The following is a 23,087-nucleotide window of genomic DNA, read 5'->3' on the forward strand; positions in this document are numbered from 1 at the left end:
CTGCCCCCCCCCCCCCCCCCCACATACCTATACAACATAAGTGCACTGTACCAAGCCTGCAGCTCCAAGGCCCAGAACAAGAGGCCAGAGCTAGGGGAAGGAGCAACACACACAATTTACACCTTCCATTATTACTTTAATGGAAATTTCCCTCTCGGGAGGAGGGAGCAAAAGTTCAAAAAGAAAAAGTGCTTTTACTTTCCAAGTAACATGTTTGAAGAGGCAATGGAGTAAAAAGTTAGAATCTGAGAAGCATTAAGATAAAGAGTGGGCACATAGTATTGGAAACTTCATTCCAGGTCATTTATTCCCAAGGAAGATTCAAAGCCTTCACCAGAACCAATACCTGATACTTTTCCCCCTTAGTTTTCATAGCAGATCCAACAATCCAGATTGTCCTCATATCTTTCTAGGTAGCAAGAGCATATCATTTTCTGAAATCTATAGATGGGGAAGTTGAGGCACAGAGAGGCTCTAAAGGACTTGCTCAAAATGCTCTAGTGCATAAATGGGAATGGAGAATCTTAGAATCTCAGCATTGGAACAAACCTAAGAAGTCATCTAGTTAAATCCTCATGTGAAACATGTGAGTCTTCCTCACAATATCTTTGAAAAACACTGGTCTAACTTCTTCTAGAACACCTTCAGTGATTTAGAACTCATTACCTCACAAGGAAGTTTCTCCCAATTTTGGACAGCTCTAGTTACATAAGAACTGCCTTCTTATATCTCAAATGCCATAGTTGTTTAAAAATTAAAAATCCCATTTAGCACAGTGCTTGGCACATAGCACTTGCTATCTATATTTTTATTCCCTGTCTTCCCTTTAGAGTGAGCTGAAATTTGCCTTCCAATGATTTATACCATTTTTAGTACTGCCTTCTTTAAAAAAAAAAAAAATCAGGCAGAACAAATTTAATCCATTTTTCCCATCATGGGACTTTCAGATATTTGAAGATGGCAAGACATTCCTCTTAAGTCTTCTTTATTCCAGGCTAAAAATCACCAGTTCCTTCAAACAATCCTGACATAACATGATCTTCAGGTTTCTCACACTCCTGCCCATTCTCTTCTGCATTAATTTCAGTTTTTCAGTATTTCTCTCTCCCTATTAAGTTTTGTCTAGAAACCCTGGTTTTCTCATCCTGTTTGAATTTCTAATGGAACGTACAACCTCCCTCCATAACTTGCTTCAACTTTAAATATCAGCTTCTTTAAAAATACTACCAAGTGCATATGTATACAATGCACACATATACTTGTCCCTGTATAGATCTATGCGTGCATATTCATACACACACAAGCACACACAACAGAGGCACACTGAAACTTATATCATTTTCTAACAAGAATAAGGAAAAACTGCTCTCTGGGGCCTGGCTGCCCCTGGGACATCATAACTCTTGTTGCATGCAATGAAGTACTTCAACAGTTAAAGCATTCTCGTGCCAATATTTTAAGAGTGCAGAAGGTTCCAAATTACATGTAAAATAAACAACACCAGACTGTGAAAACTCTTGGCTGCAACGTTCTCTGATGTTAACAAGAGTTTCTTTATTACTGTAACCTTTCAGAAGTGAATAAAAATGATTTCTCTGCCCTGGTTTTGCCCTCCAGTAAAAGGGAAGAGAAAAGTGGCTATGGAAGAAAGTTGTACAATGACCCTTCCAGAAGGCTGGGGGCTGGGAAGGGGCAGCCTAAAACAGAAAGCGAACAGCCCAGAATGTTTGTTTATGTGTTTGTGTGTGTGCGCGTGTGTGTGTGCGCGTGTGTGTGTGTGTGTGTGTGTGTGTATGTATATATGGATGGATGGATAGATGAACAGATATATTCCTCCCATCCACACCACCCCCACGAAAAAGTTTTACTGGCTGACTTTATGACGTGCTGTGCTGACCATTTAGCTAATTTTTAAACCAATATTCTAAATGATTAAAATATCCTAAAGGAATCAAGAAGGCCAATCACAAGGGCTCAGACTGAGCTTGGTGCCAATGGGGAAAACTCTGTGTAACAGAGAGAGCCCTTAATTTGAGAATCAAGAGAATTGAATTCTAGTCTAGGCTGGTTACTAAGTAGCCATGAGATCTTGGGCAAGTTATGAGCCCATCCTGAGTCTCAGTTTGCTCCTCTCCATAATGGTAGTAATTTCTAGATAATGGACTATATTATTTAATGCTATAATGTTTATACTCATTTTTAATGCTATAATGTTTATACTCATTTTTAATGCTATAATGTTTATACTCATCTTACTCCCTCATCTTCCTCAAATGTTAATAAACTATTTTTCTATCAGTTTAAGACTTATAAAGTGCTTTATCTCATTTGATTCTCATAATAACCCTAAGAGACAGACACTATTTTACAGATGACAAGACTCTACAAATTAAATAGTTTACCCAGGATTACAAAACTAATATCAGTGGTAGGATTAGAACACAGGGCTTCCTGTCTCCAAGTTCTGCACTTCAAGCCACAATAAAGGACAGCATGAGCGTGATAAAATATGCAACTTTAAAGTTCCTAGATTAAATAATTATGTGAAAACCCAAGGCTCTGAGAGTAAGGACAGTTACCAATGTATGTCATAAGTGTCCAAAAAAACCCCAAAAACCCTCAAATCTAGTTTGATATGCAAAGATCATTTTAGTGAAAACAGAAGAGAAATTGGATTTCTAATAATCCACTGCTGTTTAACAAACAAATCAAAAACAAGTTTCAATTTTCACTAACACAATGAAATTTTATAGCCATTGGACATCACATGAATTTGTTGGGGTACAGAGATTGAAGCCAAGCAAGTATTGGGGTTCTGGAATGGTGTCAAAAATAGAGCATTGCAGTCATATAAAGTTCACACAATATTATCAAGGAGTTACAAGAAACCAGCTCTGAAAAAGTCAAAATCACTACCAATGCTGAACATTTATTTTAAGGACACCTACCATATGCTAGATATAGAGTCTTAACACACATTACTTGCACATAAATGCCTAAAAAGTTGAAAAGCAGTGCTAATTATTCAGCCACTTCTATCAGAGCAGAATACGGAGAGTGATAAAATGACTCTTTGGAGAATAGATCATTCAATTGGCATTCTCAACATTTATGTCACAATCTCCTAAACTTTAGCAGTGGACATCTCTAAGCTCACAATGTGAAAAGAAAAACACTGGATTGAAATCAGAAGACCTGAGTTCTAAGTTTTTAGACTAATTAGTTTTACTACTCTAGAAATTATATGATCTAACCTGCAGTATAATTTTCAACTTGTCAATCTCTGATTTCAGGTTCATCACTAAAATAAGGGGGTTGGGGCCCCACCTATTCTAAAATTTGTATAAGAAACAGTCAGTGGAGGGAGCTTCAAGGAATGAATAATGCCATATCCATCTAAAATATTCTTACAACCAAATACTTTTCATGACTGAAGCTGAAGAGTGGGGGGAGGGAAGGTTTGTAAGGTACATGGTAAAGACTAGTTTTGCTTTAACTCTCAAGTCAACCCCCGAAGCTAGGAAGAGTTAAAAACCTCAAGCAATGTAAGGAACAGGAAGTGGCTGTCCCCTCACCAACATGCTGGCCCCATTTTAATTTATCTTAATCCCACCTTTCTGCCTTTTCACCAGACCCCTCCTTCCCCCCTTCTAGAAACACATCTAGGTGTCTCCTGAATTCATTTATTAGCTTTGCAGGTCATGGTACAATGCAGTCTTTGTTAGTCTCCCAGCCCAGCCCTGCTGGGCCCGGCACTCAGCCCCAGTGTTCCTCCACTCTTAAAAAAACATAACCCAATAGTGTGTAAAATAATTGTAAACTCAGTGGAGGCAAAATCAGACAATTTTGAAGCATTCAGGATGTGAATATGCAAGAAACAAATCCAGAATGCTAATGTTCCCATTTCTATATTTTTTTCTAAAAGCTACATTAATCCTTTATTTCCAGGAGTTGTAAGCCATTAAGAAAGAGAAGTTCTGAATCAGAGGAAGGGAAAAAAGGTAGTCTCAGATTTGGGATTTCTGTCTAAGGAAGGAAAATCCTGACTTTGGATAATGCCACCCACTGGGGAAGTCCTGGGGAACAAAACAAAGGCTATAAAGAACATTCACCACGTAAGAGATTTTAGGAAAGCATAGTACATCAAAGAAAGCAAAGACTGGAAGTCAAGAGAGGGATACTAACTAGCACCAAGACTTCAGAGAAGTCCCTCCCCTTCTCTATGACAAAAGTGAACCAGAGAGTTGCCTCAGGTCCTCTCTAACTTTCCATTAGCAAATTCTTTTCTTTTGAGGTAAAGAAACTCAAAGTAGATCTGAGAAGTAATATGGGGAGATGGAGAATCTGGTGGAAGAGGATAATTGTGCCCAGATATGTCAGAGAAAAAAGTCTACTGAAAAATTCCATAATGGAAGGCTGATAAGAATAGAAGACGCAGGTTTTTAGGAAAAAAGTAAGAAGAAAGTCCAGAAAAACATTGGTGATTCCCAAAAGATAAGTTCTGGCAAAGATGCTCAAAAAACAAAACTCTTGAAAGTGAAATATACTGGATAAACCAGTGATGGTTACTGACACCATATAAAATGCTTCAGCTATTATTACTTTCAGGTACCTGTCTCCAGAGTTTTCTGTGTTTAGCCTGGAGCAGTCATGCATTTCTGTCTACTTGACATCTTCATCAAAGGCTCATTATCATCTCAGCTCCAAACCAGTACTTCTCAGTGCCTCTATTTCTTTTAGCAGCAGCACCTCTTCCCAGTCATTCAGACTCCCAAATCTCAAACTCTTTGCCTTTTCTTTTGTCCCCATATTTCATATCTAGTGAACCAAGAAGTTTTGGTTATTTTATTCCTGCAATATCTTCCATATCAATCTTTCATTCTCCTGGTCACCACCATAATTCAGACCCTAATTCTTGTCTCGATATTCTCCTTTTCCTCAACAATACATATCTTTTTCTTTTTTCAATCTAAAAAAAGGGTTTTTTTGTACTTCACCAACACCAAATAAAACTATCATTTCTATAACCAAAGGAGAACAGAAAATAGAGACCATACACGAAACTGAGAATTTCTATTATGCACAAGTGCTTTTCCTTTGAAGTGCATAATAAAATCAGCATGTACCTATCAAAATTGACCTGCCAGTTTGTTTCTGGCTTGTCATTATATCTTCCTAATGAATCAGACCTTCTTCCAAGGCAATCCTAATAGACTTTGGATAAAAAATGCCATCTGTATCCAGAAAAAGAACTGAGGACACTGAATGTAAATCAACACATGCTATATTGACTTCTTTTTTCTGTTGTTTTATTCTTTCCCATGGTTTTTCCCTTTTGTTCTGATTTTTCTCTCCCAACATGATTCATAAAGCAATGAATATTAAAAAATAAACAATTTTTAAGAAACGAATTAAAGCTGAACACATTGTCACTTCACTTTCAAAAAATAATAGCTCTCATCATGTCCTACCCCCATACTCAATGTATACCTACTGTCTAGAAAATGAAGCCCCTACTCTTTTTTTGTTGTTGTTGTTGGGGGAGGGATGGGAGACATTCCACGTTTACCCTAGCTTTTGATTCTTTTGGCTTATACACATTCGACATTTGTAGTCAAATTGGACTCCTCATAGTTCCCAACATACTTTGTATTATCCAGCCTTCCCATTTCTTTTGCTCATGATGTTCTTTCCATGTGTATATGGGATGATTCTACTCCCACCTCCCAAATCTTACATGTCAAAATCCTATAATCACTTCAGAGTGCTAATTACCACAAAACTGGCAACTAGGTAATGAATTTTTTGGTTATGGCAGTCTTGAAACATACTTAAAAAAAAAATCTTTATCCTTGTGGAAGATTCCTTTTACCTATGAAGTAAAAGGGAACATAATATTTCAGGAGGCAGGTAATGTGAAGAATCACACACATAGTTCTTGAACCATCTACATTGACAGCTAAGCCAAACATTTCACTTGGATTCTCTCAAAAGATGTCATTTTTCCTTGCTCCAAAAAACTTTAAATCTCTCTTATGGCAATTACTATAGTCTGATATTTTAGAATTATGGTTCTCTAGCTCTCATCCCCTTTTCTAGACTACAAATACCCCAAAAGCAGAGCTGTGTCTTAATCACTGTTCCTGCCTTCCCCAACACTTGGAACAGTTACAAATGGGCCTAGACCAGGGTCTGGCAAATATTAGCTGCTTGATAAATATTTGGATCTAAATTGAGTGCTGGAAAAGCCTGGAAAGACTTACATGTCTGTCAATAAAAAGTTATTATTAAAAAAAAAAACAAAAAAAAACCTTACATGAACCGATGCTAAGTGAAGTGAGCAGAACCAAGAGAATATTATGCACAGTAATAAGAATATATAATGATCAACTGTGCTGGTCTTTACAACAATGAGGTGATTGACTCAAGGCAATTCCAATAGATTTGTGATGGAAAGTGCCATCCACATCCAGAGAGAGAACTATGGCGATTGAATGTGGACCAAAGTATAGTAATTTTCACCTTTTTTTTGTTGTTTGTTTGCTTGTTGGTTTTTTCCCCCTTTTTGAGTTGATTTTTCTTCTGCAGCATGATGAATATGGAAAAACATTAAAAGAATTGTAGATGTTTAACCTATTTTGGATTGCTTGCTGTCTTGGGGAGGGGAGAGAGGAAGAAAAATTTGGAATGCAAGATTTTACAATGGTGAATGTTGAAAACTATCTTTGCATGTATTGGGGAAAATAAAATACTATTAAAAACATTAAAAATAAAACACTATAAAAAAGGATAAATACTTCATGTTTAAAAATACAACTCACTTTCCCTCTCTGTACTTCCCTCTGTAAAATGAAAGTGCTCATATAGAGTCTTTTAAAAAAAAAATTTATTATAATGATCATCATTCTCACTTTTATATTTTTGGTGAAGCAATTAAATGACCACATATTCTCTTATTTCCAGAGAACAGATAATTAAATACATGTATGTTTCTCTGCAGAGAGGTAGATGACTGTGGGTACAGAATATATCACATGCTGACAGATGTGGTTTACTGTTTCAAAAGGTTTTTCTTGACTTTTTTTTTTTTTCAGTTTGAAGGAGATGGGGCAAGGCACACTGAGAAATAATAGTGGATTTCATATTTGGGAAATATGTAGGATGGTATCACCTCCCTTTACCAAAAAAGCTGATAAATTCTGGGGAACATGGCAACATAGCTAGTAAGTTTATGAGGTAGAAAAGCCCCAGATATAATACCTTTTTAAAGTACTCTATTAGTTTAGGATATAAAAATGTTATTCTAACCTAATTTTCTCATAAAATTCTGCTTGATGTATTTAAAGATGTGAAGGCATGAGAAAAAAAACAAATATGGGGGGAGGGATTAGAGTTTTCTTCTCCGAGTTTTCCAGTTGTCCTACAAAATTTTACTTCTGCTTGCTAAAACACACTTAAGAGCTCTGTGTTAGGACAACGTTGAAAGGCAGGAAAATATGCCTCAAAGGAAGGTTTTTTCCTTATCCGTGGGGCTTCTCCTAGGAAAAAAATTCTTTGGAAGTCCTAGAGAGACCTCAGAGGTGCTCAGGAACATTGATAGGGGAAAAAAAATAACAACAATTTCTTAGTCCTAGACTCTTCTCTACATTGGGAAAGTTTGAACTTGCTCATTGTAAGTTACAAGGTGGGGATGTCTGGCAGGACAGAGTAGAGCATAGGGGAAGTCATTTAGCCAGTCTAATGTTACTATTAACACTCTGAGCCACTACCCTAAGCTAATTTTTATGTTTGTTTTTAAAGTTAGGTTGAAATGTCACAAATGGAAAATTGGAGTAAGGAGTACCAGTTTACCACAGGACTGGACACACCTGGCCACAAGCACCCACCAAAAGAAAGTGACTTCATTAGTACAAGGGGCAGCAAGTGAAATGTACATCTGAAATCAGCCTGCACATGGAGAAAGTGCCGAGGCCAAAGGCGCTGTCTGTTTTTACAGCTGTGTCAAGTCTTAGTTCTCAACTCTTACCAACACTCAGGAGTGGGGCAAAGAGCCCGAGGAAAAAGGTCTCCAACCTCTTCAGCTGCAATGTGGCTCACAAAGGATTTTAAGAACCAGTTAATGAAATAAAACAAGACCAGATGAGGTGATATGATGAACTTCATTTCTGCAGCTAATTTATATGTTTGAATCTCAAATGAGGTTTAAAAAAAAAACTCAGAACTTTCCAGATAAAATGTCAAAGCTAATTCTGTCTGCCACAAGACAGCATTTGATTTCTGGTCCAGCTGCATGGGCATGCCTCACTTTACATGAAAGCTGTTACAGTATAAATTTTTGTAAACTGAAGAATATTTTCCCATTGGCTTATACTGTAATCCTGTTAAGTAGTTAGTGATTTCTAAACTAACACTTAAATGCATATGCTCTTTATTTAAAAGACTCCTTTGGCAATTTAATTCAACAAACATTTATAAGTGCAAAGACCTTTGAGAGGTGCTGAGGATATAAGAATGGCAAACAAGAGACCCTGGTCTGGAAGAACCTATAATCTACTGGAGGAAACAACATGCACACAGATATAGTACAAAATAGAAGGTGATGGGGAGGCAAATAAGTTGACCAGAGAAAGTGCTAAAGGAAAATTTCAGGAAGGAAACAAGCAACTCTTTCAGAGAGGGTAACAATCCAGACCCAAATGCTGAAATCTGTCAATTCCAATTTTTCTATGTAATTGAAAATCCCTGTTCTGAGAATTGGGAGAACTAGATTCAAGAGCTGACCTTGCCACTAATCTGCTCTGTCATCCTAAACAAGTTTTTTCCCTTTCTAAAGCTCAGAATCTTCTGTAAAATAAGGGATTTAGACTAGAGTCAGGATTCATACTCTGGGATCTTCAGAGTACAGGAAGACATTAGGTGGCACAATGGATAGAAGTGTGGGCTTAGAGTCAGGAATACGCAGATACAAATCCAAATTCAGATATTTACTAAATGTGTAATCCTGAGTAAATCACTTAACTGCTGTGGGATTCAATTCTCTCATTTGTAAAATGAGGATAATATTCTCTACTTCTCAAGGTTGTTGTGAGGATAATATAATACTTATCAGGTGCTCTATTAACTTCAGAACACTATATAGATGCTATTTGTCATCATAATCAACATCATCATGAAATTAAGCATTTGCTTAAATTATTTTAAAATATTCTGGGAAATTATGTGTAGGCCTCATTAGACTAGTACAAAATCCTTGACACAAAAATGATTAAAATCCCTAACCTGAATGGTCTTTAAAGGTTCCTTTCAGGCAACATGACATACTGGCCAGAAGCAGCCTCTGAATAAGGAAGACCTGGGTATAAGGCCTGCCTGCAACAGAGACGACCACATCCTGGCATTTTAGGCAGAATGCGTTTCAGATTTTCAGTGTTTCATGGGAAACAAACCCATTAAGTTCCACAGAACAGCAGTTGGAATGTCCCAGATGCACCCACAAGTGCATCTGTCCAGATGTGACTAGTGAACATCTTTTTCCTCTACATGTCTGTCACATGGAGAAAGCAAGTAATTAATGATAAAAGCAGAAATAATAATTTGAAATTGCTTCAAATATATATGGCTCCAACATTATTTTTCACAGGCATGTCAATGAATCCTGGCCTTATTAGTGTTTCCAGAACATTGAGAGATCATCTAATTTATACCTTGCCTTCAGGCAGAATAGATATAGATGTATATATACATCTAAACCAATCTGATAGGTAAATTAGGTTACATATTAAGAGAAAAAGATTAATTCCTGAAAAATTACACTGGTATTACTATGGCTCAACATATACAGAAGTCAATAATGAGCTAGAAATGACAGTGAGTTTGTTGTCTCTATCTTTTACTGGGCAACATTTTTGCTCTAGGGCAGGCATTAGCAACCTGGAACCTGTGAAGTTTATTTAGAGCGATGTACACCATGCAGAGACAATGACCACTAAATGACAATGACCATTACATTTGAATAATTTTACAGGCAAGAGTTAGTAAATGGGCTTTAAACAATCAATAAATATTTAAATATTTACTAAGCACTCACCATGAACCAGGCACTGTGCTAAGTGCTGGGAATACAAAAAAAAAGAGATAAAGAGATTTGCTGTTCTCAAGGAATTCACAATCTAATGAGGGAAACAACATGCAAACAAATATATACAAAGTAAGGTATATATAGAATGAATAGAAAATAATTAAGAGACAAAAGACACTACAATTCAGAGAATTCTTCCTGCAAAAGGTGGGATTTTAGTTAGGACTTAAAGGAAGTCAGGAAGGTTAATAGATGAGATGTAGGAACAGGTTCCAAGCATGGGGAACAGTCAGAAAAAATTCCCAGGGATGAGAGATGGGTATCTGAAAGGCAGTTGGAGATGAGAAGCTGGAGGTCAGCAGAGAAACTGGGGCAGAAAAGGTTTATTTGAGAATCTTCAGCACAAAGATGGTAATTAAACCCAAAAGAGACAAGATCCCCCAAAAAAAGAAATATAGAGAAGAGAAAAGGGGTTAGAATGGAACTCTGCAGGACACCAACAGTTAGAGGCTGTGATCTGGAGTACCATTCAACAGAGACAGAGAAGAAATGGTCAAAGGGAAAAACCAGGAGAAGTGATGTGCTAAAAACCTAGAGAGCAGAGAATATGAAGAAGGAAAAAGTGATCAACAGTGTCAAAGACTGAGGTCAAGGAGAATGAGGACTAAGAAAAGGTCATCAGATTTGCCAACTAAGAGATGATTGGTAACTTTGGAAAGAGCAGTGTTCGTGGAATGATGAATTCAGAAGCTAGTCTATAACAGGTAAAGACAAAAATAAGAGAAGAGAAAATGGAGGCACCTATTGTGAATGGGACTTTTTGAGGAATTTAGCAACAGAGGAGAGACACAAGATACAGAATGAAGATAGTTTGCAGGGGTAAAAGGGTCATGTGCAGATTTTTTCAGGATGGGAAGGGGCTTGTTTGTTGGCAGCAGGGGGAGTAAAGAAAGGAGGAGATTGAAAATAAATAAAAGAGAGAAGATGAGAAAGAAGGTCCTATGTTGGAGGAAAAGGCATGGAGTTGATCTAGACCAGGGGTCCTCAAGGCTGTATGTAGCCTGCGGGCCAGATGCAGCAGCTGAGGACGTTTATCCCCCTCACCCAAGGCTATGAAGTTTCTTTATTTAAAGGCCCTTTTTTTTTTGCTATAGTCTGGCCCTCCAACAGTCTGAAGGACAGTGAACTGGCCCCCTATTTAAAAAGATTGAGGACTCCTAATCTAGACAAAGAATAAGGTCATTGTATCATGTGAGACAGGCATAAAGAAAGAGAGAAGACACAGGAGATGAAGAGATCGGAGTGCTCATGGCAAATGGTCTCACTTTATCCAAAAACATGAGACAAACTTCTCCATGGAGAAAACACAGGGAAAAGGGAAGCCATAAGAGGTTTAAAGAGAAAAAAAGATATGGAAGAGTTGTTATGGAGAGTGGGATAGTGAAATAATTAGGGAAAATATTAGGATTGCCCAGAAGCTGTGAGGACCTAGTTCAAGTCATATAAATAAACTTATAGAGAACCTAGTTAAGAAATGTGTGATTTTCTCCATTTTTTTTTCAACACATGTAGGAACAAAGGTAAATGAATGATGGGAGTGATCCAAGGCTGAGGCTTGGCCAGGAATAACTGACAAGGGAATTTTGAAAGGCCAAGGTTACCCACTGCATCCTGGACCATGGCCACTTGTCTTACCCTCTGGCCTTACCACTAAACTCCAGTGACTCTAGAAGAGAGCAAGGCTGATGAGTTTTGCCCACTTCTGCTTCACTCAAATCCACTTCACAGGCAAGTCAAAGCATAATATACTTGCAATATCATTGGTCTTGGAGAAAAAAGGATCAACAATTGCTGAAATGACTGGGGGAAAAGGGATTCAAGAAAGAACAGTACAGAGCTGAATTGCTTCGCCAAGGAGTCAAGATGGGATAAAAAGGACAGTGGCTAATATAGGAAGATGTCCTGGGAGAAAATTGAGGAGAAGATTGTAAATCATAATGTGGACGAAGAGTACAGTTTGGTAAAGGAAGGTGAAGGAAGAGGTTAAAAGTCAATTACAATCAGTGAAGGGGATTTCAGAATTCTTGAACATTACTTTTGTAGATCATGGAAAGATCAAGGCTATGATCATTTACATGTGTAGTTGAAGTGGGGTGAAAGAGTAGGTGAAAAAGTAAGTAGGCTGAGGAACTAAGTGATTAGGATAATTGGGGAGTCAAAATATATATTGAAATTCCCTAACATGAGAACAGAAGTTAAGGAGAGAAAATTGTAAGTTACAAAACAAATTCTTTGAGGAAGGAAGGGGAATGACAACAGCTACCAGAAAGGTTTTTTATTTTTATTTTTTTGAGCAGTAAAGATGAACTGCATGAACCTCAGAGGACAGAGTTACTAAGTAATGTAGAAGCACAGAGAATGTGAAAGTGGCAATGGGGAACAAGGAATATTCCAACTCCCCTATCTCAACCAATGAATCAAAGAGAATGAGTAAAGGTGTAGCCAGTGGAAAGGGTGACCAGACAGGCTGTTACCATGGGAGCCTGTAAGAGACAGTAGATAGAAGGAGTGGAAGGGGAAAAGATTTAGGATGAAGGGAATTTCCTTGCCTATGCAACAGGCATTCTAGAGGGCAGAGTGGATAGGGGTTAAGTTTAAACTTTGGAGTAATATGGAATGGGTTTTGGATGATGATCTAAAAGAGTTCAGAGTTATTGGAAAGTAATGGGTAGGAAGCAGGGTGAGAATCATCATTGCGTAGAGGGTTCCCCCTTTACCTTCAAAGAACAGGCACAGAAGGAGATGGGAGGTATAGGTATACAATCAGAATGGCTGGCTCTCTCTCACCTGAGGAGATTAGCAAGGAAGCAGCAGCAGGACCTTTGTGTTAGGTAGAAGATGGTGCTGGAATGCTTTCCAGTGACAACTACATTACACACCTCTAGTGCAGTATAGTTTAATAGCTGGAGGAAAGGGGCCTAAGTTTGTTAGACCTACATGAGTTTTCTGACAGTTTAAATGAGTGAATGGCATCTAAGTGGAAAAAAAGAAAAAATTGTGGAGCTTAGTTCTGGATTGCTGGAACAGCTTAAGCAATCAGAGCAGTAGTTCATATCTGTGTAATGGCATCCTTTTTATCTCCTTCAATAAGAAGATCATCAGCCAAGACAAGAAGGAAAGAGTGGAAGCAAGTAGTTCCTAAAGGTGAATGGAGCCTGTGTAGAAGGAACTGTATTTATCCTCTTCAGGGAGAACCACAGCACCAAAGGCACACCAAGGCTACAGACCTAGGCAAACATTTAGAACACAACAAAGATTTCACTTCTGAAGCACTTGGTATCAACAATTCCCAAACAGAAGAGAGCCTAAGCAAACATCCTTGCCCAAAGTCTGACAAGGCAAGGGTCTGCCTATATAGCACAGCACAAACAAAGCAGGTCTCTCAAAGCAGATTTGTGAGGCAGACTAAGATAGAGAAATAATTATTGGACCTGTTTTGCAGCTGAAACTGAGACTTAGAGAGATGAGGTATTAATCACAAAGCTAGCAATGGGCAAAACATAGACTAGAATCCAGGAAAGTTTAAAGTTCTCTATACCACATCATGGGGACTCTCAGATTAGTGGAGGCAGCTCAGGCTCATACTGCATACTGAACAACCACTCCTGTTGGATATGTTAGGCTCCTGCTTGCATCATTTAAAATGAACATTATTTCTATCTTGTCAGCCACAATGATTGGTATTTCATAGCAGCCCCCTCTTCTTAGGGTGTGTTGGAAGAACCTTAGTCTCTGCAGTGCCCTACTTTGTGGCCCAAAGGCATTCCCCTAACCTCTTGTGATAAGATGTGATATGAATTCTCAGCTGCCCAGGGCATAATTTACATGTTAATCACCATGAGTGGTATTAATTAATTAATTTGAGATATTAATCCCTTAGTCAGAGCAAACTATGGCTTTCAGGAATCAATTCAAAAGTAGAGGGAAATGAGATCTTTCCTAAATAGTTGATGCTTCTGATCTGACAGAGGCAAACCATGGACTGGAAGATTTTAGAAAACATGTTTGACCAAGCCCACTTACCCCCATGACTCTGCCACGCTGCTCAACATCCTCCCACATAAAGTGAACTATGATGCGACACATGTAGTTCCCTGAACGGCCTTCCTGCTTCATCCGGACAAGACACATCCTGGGGAGAAAAAGGCAAACAGTCGTAGGCTGCTTTCAGTCTCTTCTCCTTATACTTCTCACTAAACCTACACAAGTTACTACATCTCCCATCTCCATGTCTCTGTACTCAATTTGCACCTGTTGGGATCCATGGCTTTCTTTGAGCCTCAGCTCAGGTGCCATACCCTTCACAAATTTTTTCGGTCTTCCTAGGAATTGCCCTCCTGAAAATCATCTTGTATTCATTTTGTAGATATTCAGTATATATTCATATGTGCATATATTGTCTTAATAATAATAAGAATATTAACTCCTTGAGTTTCCTTTTTATCTTTGTATCACCAAAGCTAACTGCAATTCCTGGCAAACAGTAAGTGGTGAATAGATGTTGATTTGTGATTAGTGTGTTCATCCATTCATTCATCCATTCATTTAACAAGTATTCCCTCCTGACTATGTACCAAAAAAGCAGGCTAAGTACTGGGGAAAATGTAAAATTCATATAAGATATATCAAAGAAAATAATGAAAATAATTTAAAAATAGAAATAATAAAATTTCTAGTAGGAGCTAGCAGCACTTCCAGTCTTTAAAATATATTAGAAAGTATTCAACAAATCCATCAACAAAACCATTTAAGATTGATTAAATAGTGGGAAAGTATATTAGTGGAAGAAACTCAACAAGGAAGAATAAGAAATAATGAACAATAACAATAACCCAGTGTTCAATAACAGATGATAAAACATAAATCACCTAGGAAAAAACAATTAGATTTGATTAGAACTCCTGGGAAAACTGGACGGCAATATGGAAAGATTTAGGCTTAGACCAATCATATTCCACAACAAATTTAAAATAGATATGTGACTTGAATATCAAAAATTATATCATTTAAAAATTGGAAGAAAAGCAGATCATATAATTTTACAGCTATGGGTAGGAAATATATATATATATGTTTTTAAACAAGTTTTTACTGACATAATTTTTCCCAGTATCCCCCCCCCTCCTCTTGAAGAGTCATCTCATATAAGAAACAGTATTTTTTAAAGAAAGAAAAAGCAGCAGGAGAAGAAAGGAAAGGAGAGGAGAGGATAAAAGTTAGCACAACAGTCCACATTTATATGTAATAAACTTGTTGATTTTCCAATTTACAGACACCCCCTGAAGATTCCCATTCCTTGACACCTCAAAAAGAGCTTTAAATATTTGTGTATATTCTTAAGAACTTGTTTTGCTTAGGACTAATCCAAGCACTGGGCCTGATGTCAGGAAGTTCTGAGTTCAAATTAGATCTTATATATTTAGTAGTTGTATGATTCTGGGTAAGTCACTAAAGCTCTCTTGCCTTAATCCACTGGAGAAGAAAATGGCAAATCACTCATCTTTGCTAAGAAAAATTTCTGGACAGTATGGTCCATAGGGTAACAAAGAGGCAGACACAACTGAACAACAGAAAAACAATAATCTCTCCTTTAATTTTTTCTTCTTCTAATATTATCTTCTCTTCTTCCCTCTCTCCTATTTCCTTGAGTGAAATGTAACTCTGTACTGAATTCCATATATTTGTGCATACCCACATGCAAATGTGCATCCTCCCTTTCTTCTTTTGATAAGAGTGAAGTTCAACTGATGTTGAGTAAAGTGAGTAGAACCAAGTTTGTACACAGCAACAACAAGATTATGTGATGTTCAACTCTGATGGATACGGCTCTTTTCAACAATGAGGTGATTCAGGCCAATTCCAATAGATTTGTGATGGAGAGAGCCATCTGCAATCAGAGAGAGGATTATGGGGATCGAATGGAGATCATAACATAATGATATGTTTTTTGTTGTTTGCTTACTTTTTGTTTTCTCACTTTTTTCCCTTTTTGATCTTATTTTTCTTGTACAACATGATAATTGTGGAAATATGTATAGAAGAACTGTACATGTTTTATATATATTGGGTTACTTGCTGTCTAGGGGAGAAAGTGGAGGAAAGGAGGGAGAAAAATTGGAACACAAGGTTTTGCAACAGTGAATGGTGAAAACTATTTTTGCATGTATTTTGAAAAATAAAAAGCTATTATTAAAAAAAAAAATGAAGTTCAAGTGTCACCTGCTTCTTGCACCCTATCTCCTCATTTGTCTATTTGTATATCCTGATTATAAGATAATTTTCTTCCTTTCCCTTTCTCCCTATACAGTGACTTCCTTTCTCTTTTCTTTGTTAAATTAAAAAACCAAACAAATTTTTTTTGATTATATATATACATTCATTTTTAAAAATATATTTCCTAATGAATCATGTTGGGAGAGAAAAATCAGAGCAAAAAGGAAATACCACTAGAGGAAAAAAAAAAAAAAAAAAAGAAAAGAGAACATAGTATGTGTTGAATTACACAGTTCTCTCTCTGGATGCAGATGGCATTTTCCATCCAAAGTTTACTGGGATTTCTTCTTTTCTTAAAACCTGAAGACATTAAAAAAAAAAAAAATTCCCACGCCTTGCCTAACTTCCTCTATGATCCCAGTGATGATAGTATCAACTCCCCATATTATAATGTAAGTAGTTTACCCTTATTTGGTCCTTTTTCATCATTTAATCATGTTTAACTTTGTTAGTTTGTCATTTTTCATCATTTAACCATGTTCAACTGTTTATATTTCTCTTAACTCCTGAGCATAAAGCTTATATGCAGCTCTAATCTTCTCATCAGGAATGGTTAGAAGTCATCTATTTCATTAAAGATTCATTTTTTTCTGTGAAGCATTATATTAGGTCTTTCTGGGCAAAATATTCTTATTTATTAAGACTTTATTATGCTTTTAGAATATCATATTCCAAATTTTCTGCTCCTTTATAGTGCTAATCTTTTTCTTTGACCTGAAAGCCCTGAATTTTGGTTATAACATTCTTGCGAGTTCTCATTTTGGGATGTCTTTCAGAAAGTGACTCCTGGATTATTTCTAATTACATTCTAATCTCTGGTTTTAAGAGATCTGGGCAGTTTCAAGATTTCCTGAAATATGCTGTGTATACTATTTTTTGGTTATGGCTTTTCAGGTAGTATGATTCTTAATTTTTTTTTCTTCTCAAAAGAACTGATGGGAAACAGATTGAATACTATTTTCACTTTATTTCTTTCATGGTTTTTTAATTCTGTTTCTTCTTTCATAAAATGATCAATATGAAAACATTTTACATGACTGCCCATATATAATCCATATCTAACTTTTTATTATTCCTCCCACTCTACCACCTTGGCTCTGCCCCTGCAACTAATCTGGTTCTTTAGGATTTTCAAAATAAACCATCATAGTCAGTTTTATTTCTTCTTGACTGATCTTTTGTCTTAAATTTTTCTCATTGCTATTACTCTAGCATTTCAAGAACTACATGAAAGCAGAAAGAACTCCTTGCTTCATATCTGTATTTATTGGGAAAGTTATTGGAATGAGGAAAAGAGTGCTGGGCAGAGAGGAGAAAATTTGGAACTCAAAATTTTACAAAAAAATAAATGTTTAAAAAAATGTTTTTCTCCTCAAATTTGTTTTGAGGCCAGTTCTTTTTACTATAAGATTGCTTATATTTTCTTCTTTTTCTTAGTCTTCTGATTTTGCTTCAATATTTCTTGTTGCCTCATAAAGTTATTGACTTTCATTTGATCCATTCTAATTTTTAGGGAGTTTCTTGCTTTGGCAAAGTTTTGTACCCTTTGCATCAAACTAGTCTAATTTTTTCTTCCATCATTCTCACTTCTTTTCCAGTTTTTCCTCAAATACTCATTCCATTAAAAAAATTAATTTTTGCTTCATCTTTTCCAATAATTCTAGTTGAATATGTATTTTTCTCTAAGGTTTTGCTTGTAGATGTTTCTGAGTAATTCTTTTCTTTGTTTGAGTGTTCCTGTCACCATAACAGCTCATTATGAGGGAGCTCTATTTTTGTCTATCCAGATGCATATTAGGACACTGAGTGGGAACAGGTATAAGCTGGTACTCTGCCACCCATAACTCAGTCCTAGGTCACAGATTTTGGCATGAGGAGGTGGTAATGTCCCCAGGTAGGGAGGCTTTTGGTTGTGTATGGAGAAAAAAATTCAGATGCCAGTGGCAGCAGTGGTGGGACACAGGCTGTAGATGTTGAGCAGGGTAGGGTAGACTGCAAAACAGTAACCAACATAGGAATCCTAAACCAAAGTGACGCCTACAATTGATGCCCTTCTAAACTTAACAGATCTTTCAAGCTAGTTAATAGTGTCCGAATATGCATCCGGTACCTCTTCTTGCCCTAGTGCACAGCTTCTCCCTGGGTGCTGAAATGCTTCATGTTACATCCCATGTCATCCATGTTCTGTAGTACCCACCTACCACCCCCAGTCTATTTCTGTAAGCCCACTTGTACTAGAAAAAGGACTCATTGTACCATTTTCTAGATTTCCCCTTCAGGGTTCAGTCTGATGCATCTTCTAGATCTATTTAGAGGAGTTTGCAGATTGGAGCTCTTGACACTTTTTTCTCTCACTCTACCATCTTGACTCTGCAACCAATCTGGTTCCTTAAAATTTTCAAAATAAACCATATCATCAGCAAATAGGGATAGTTTTATTTCCTCTTCACCAATTTTTTTGTCTTAAACTTTCTCTCTTATTGAATTACTAGCATTTCTAGAACTATATCAAAGTGGGGAGAATAGGTACCCTGGCTTTATTGTATATTTATTGGGAAAACTTCTAATTTATTGTCATTGTTTAAGATATTTACTTTTGGCTTGGGATAGACTTTTATGTGGTATTTTTTTTTTAAAGACTATATATGCCTATACTTTATAGGGTTTTTAGCATAAATGAGTGTTATACTTTGCCAACAGCTTTTTCTATATCTGCTGTAATAATAATAATGTGGTTTTGCATGTTTTTCTTATGATTAATTACACTGACGACTCTAATGTTAAGAGTATATAAGGATAGTATGCTATTCCTATATAAATCCTTTATAAATATAACTGGTCATGATTTATAAATCTAACTTCTGATATAAATCATTGTAGTCTCTGCTATGATTTTGCATACATTTTTAAAATCAATAATAATGAACAACATTAATGTTATAAATATTATATATAACATTTATATTACATATAAAACAATATATATAAACAAAATAAACAATAACAATAATAGAATCTACTTGTGTGTGTGTGTGTGTGTTTTTAATGTATTGGTTTTAGATAGTAAGACAATTTGTCTCATAAAAGGAGTCAGGTATGCTTTCTCAACTTTTGAGAATAATTTATTTAGTACTGTTGCTAATTGTTCTTTAAAAGTTTTTTTGGCTATTGTTTAGGGTTAAGTGACAAGTTCAGGATTACATCTCTAGGAAATCTTTAAAAGTTTAATAGAATTTTTCTGTTAATCTATTAGGCCCAAGTATATTTTTCTTTTGGTAATTCCTTTATGGCTGATTCTATTTCCTTTGCTGAGATCAGATTATTAAAACTCTCTTATCTGGTGTCCTGTTAATTTTAATATATTACATTTTTAAAAATATTATTTTGTTTTGTTTTTATTCTCAGTTTTGGTAGCATATTTCTGGTTTTGTTAATTTTACCTTGCTCATTTACTTCCCTTTAATTTTCTGTTATCTTATTTTTAATCAGATTGCTTAAAGATTTAACAATTTTATTAGCCTTTTCAAACAATCAGCTTTAAGTTTTAATTATTATTTCTATAGATAGGCTTTCTAAAAACCACAAAAAATAAAAAATAAATAAAAACCACACCCATACACAAAAAAATCAAAAGTGAATGCTATGATATTACAAAAAACAACCATGGCTAGAGAAGAGATATGAGAAAACACTCCCATACTTCCCCCTTTACAAAGAAGTAGAAAGTCCTTAACTTTAGAAGACTGTACATGGCATAATGCATTTTTAATGTAATATAAGTTTTGATGATTTTTTTTGTCTATAAAAATACTAATTGCTTTATAAAAGCTTACTGGACTGCTGAGAAAGAATACTTGGGAGGTGGTGCTTTTTTTTTTTAAACAAAGGAATCAATAAAAGGTTTTTTGTTTGTTTGTTTGTTTGTTTTTAAAAGAAAACAAGGCCAGTTAGGTGGTGCAGTGGATAGAGCCCAGCCCTGAAGTCAGGAGGACTTGAGTTCAAATTTGGCTTCAGACACTTAACACTTCCTAGCTGTGTGACCCTGGGCAAGTCACTTAACCCCAATTGCCCAAGCAAAAAAAGAAAAAATAAACAAACATATAAACTCTGCTTTTATGAAGCTTAGTGCACTAGGAGTAAGCAAAAAGAAATAACTAATAAAGCCATTCCCCAATTGAGAAATGGTCAAAGGATATGAACAGGCAATTTTCAGATGAAGAAATTAAAGTAATTTCTGTTCATATGAAAAAGTTCTCTAAATTACCAATACAAATTAAAACAACTCTGAGGTATTCCTTCATTCCTATCATACTAGATATGACAGGAAAAGGTAATGATAAATGCAAGAAGGGATGTAAGAAAACTGGGACACTAATGCATTGGTGGGAGAATTGTGAAATGATTACCCAGCCATTATGGAAAGCAATTTGGAACTATGCCCAAAGGACCATAAAATTGTGCACACCCTTTGATCCAGCAGTGTCTCTTTTCCAGCTTACATCCAAAAGAGATTAAAAAAAGAGAGAGAGAAAAGGATCACATGTGCAAAAATGTTTGTTCAATCCTTTTTGTTGTGGCAAGGAACTGGAAACTCAATAGATGTCCATCAGTTGTGGAAGGGCTAAATAAGTTATAGTATATGAATGGTAGGGAATATTAGCAATCTATAAGAAATGATGGCAAGGCTGATTTCAGAAAAGCCTGGAAAAACTTACATGATACTGAGTGAAGTGAGCAAAACAAAAAGAACATTGTACATAGTAACAAGATTATGATGATCAACTGTGCTGGACTTGGCTCTTTTCAATAATGAAGTGAGTCAAGGCAATTCTAAGACTTGGGACAGAATGAGCCATCTTCATCCAGAAAAGAGAATTATAGAGACTGAATGTGGATCAAAGAATATAGTATTTTTACCTTTTTTGCTTCACTTTTGTTATTTGTTTCCTTAGGGTTTTTTTGTTTTTCGATCTAATTTTTCTTACACAGCATGGTGAATATAAAAATATATATATAAGAATTGTACATGTTAAACCTATTTCAGATTGCTGTTTTAGGGAAAGGGGAGATAAGAGGAGGGAGGAAATAATTTGGAATACAAGGTTTTGCAAAGGTGAATGTTGAAGACTATTTTTGCATGTATTTGGAAAAATATAATATTATTTTAAAAAGAAATAATTATAATACATAATCTTATAAGGTAAGTTATTTAACAAGTTACAAGAGAAAATATTATAAGAGGTTTGCAAGGGAAGATTATTTTGATTACAAAACCTCGAAGACACAAAGAGTAGGTCATAAACAAAAGACAGCAATTCAACATCAGGGGAATCCAAAAACATACAAAGACACTGAAGTAGGATAAATTGCAGTTTATTCAGAAGTCAGAGAAGAAACCAGTCTAGCTAAAGAGAGAATGAATGAAAGGAAGCAAATGAGGTAACAGTAGAAAAGCACCTTTTCTTGTAGTACCTGGAATGATGAGACAAAAAAAATCTGATTTCTACTTGATAGGCAAGTCAGTAAAGTCAGTAAAGATTTTTGAAAAGAGAAGAAAAACTTAAGTACATGGAAGATTACTCTGGATATGTAAATAATAAATTGGAAAAAGAGTGGATGTATAAGAAACCTGTTAAAAGGCTTTGAGCTTAAGTAAAGATAATAGCAAAGTAAGAGTTTCTGTTGATTTTACAAAAAGTCATAAGAATAACAGATTTCTACATCAATCTGCCAGTTACTCCACACAGCCTCTAGCTGGAAATACATACTTGTCAAAATGAAAGGAGGAAGTTTTTTTCATCCCTTTTCATCCCTTCTTCCTTTTCTTACTCACCCCTCGCTACCTCCTCCCAAACCTTTTTCCTAAACAAGAGAGCTTTAAAGTATTGAATTGACAGACTACTAGAGCTGGAAGGGACCTTAAAAATAACTTACTCCTACCCTTTCATTTCAAAGAGGAGGCAGATGGAGGCTTACAAAGGAGAAGGAAGTTGTCCTTGGGTCATACAAAAAATCAGGGTAAGATCCTGGACTAGAGAATAATGGCTCCTAATGAGAGTTTTGAAGGCAAGAAGAGTGCCTTATGTTTCATTATGTGGATGGATTAAATGATCTCTAATGTACCTTCTAGTTCTGACAATCTATGATTTTATGAAATTTGCTTTTGGATGAGGACAGGGCTGGTCATAGAAAGAACTGTATACTCAACTCCAAAAAAATTGGGTAAACATTCATTTCTCATATGGTTTTCTGGAGGTTAATCACACCATTCCTGTTGGCCTTTCACCTGAAAAGACTAGCTATATGCTCTGATGCATAAGTGCTGTTGGGGCCAATTCATCAACAGCAATAGTGAGGTAATGGAATTCATTTATTTGAAAGTTTAGTAGTTTGTTAATGCACCTGCCCCTGAGGTTTAAAAGGCACAGCTTTTCTCAGACCATAAACTTTCTAACACCATGGACATGAGGTGAAATGTTTTCTGTTTCACAAGGCAGTGTGTTCCCTTGCTTCCATGGATACCATCCCAATTGATGGTTATCTTAAGGCAATGAAATTATAGGGTAAAGTCAAATTCAAGAAATTTAAGACTATTTTTGAAATGGGAATTTTGTAGAGAAGATGAGCCCCTGGTTATAATTCAAGCTCAATAACTAAAAATCAGGATTCAATATGA

The 23,087-nt window shown here is 36.0% G+C and overlaps 1 protein-coding gene across 1 annotated transcript in view; it reads right to left on the reverse strand.

Annotated features, from left to right (window-relative positions):
* LOC100930308 (ubiquinol-cytochrome-c reductase complex assembly factor 1) overlaps positions 1-23,087 on the reverse strand; it is a 120,383-nt gene that overhangs the window by 50,137 nt on the left and 47,159 nt on the right. The window contains exon 7 of the mRNA XM_003756933.4: positions 14,162-14,270. Coding sequence (XP_003756981.1) covers positions 14,162-14,270 — 109 coding nt within the window. The remainder of the gene's footprint in view (positions 1-14,161; positions 14,271-23,087) is intronic.

This window comes from Sarcophilus harrisii, chromosome 2 (genome assembly GCF_902635505.1).
Source record: "Sarcophilus harrisii chromosome 2, mSarHar1.11, whole genome shotgun sequence".
NCBI lineage: Eukaryota > Metazoa > Chordata > Mammalia > Dasyuromorphia > Dasyuridae > Sarcophilus > Sarcophilus harrisii.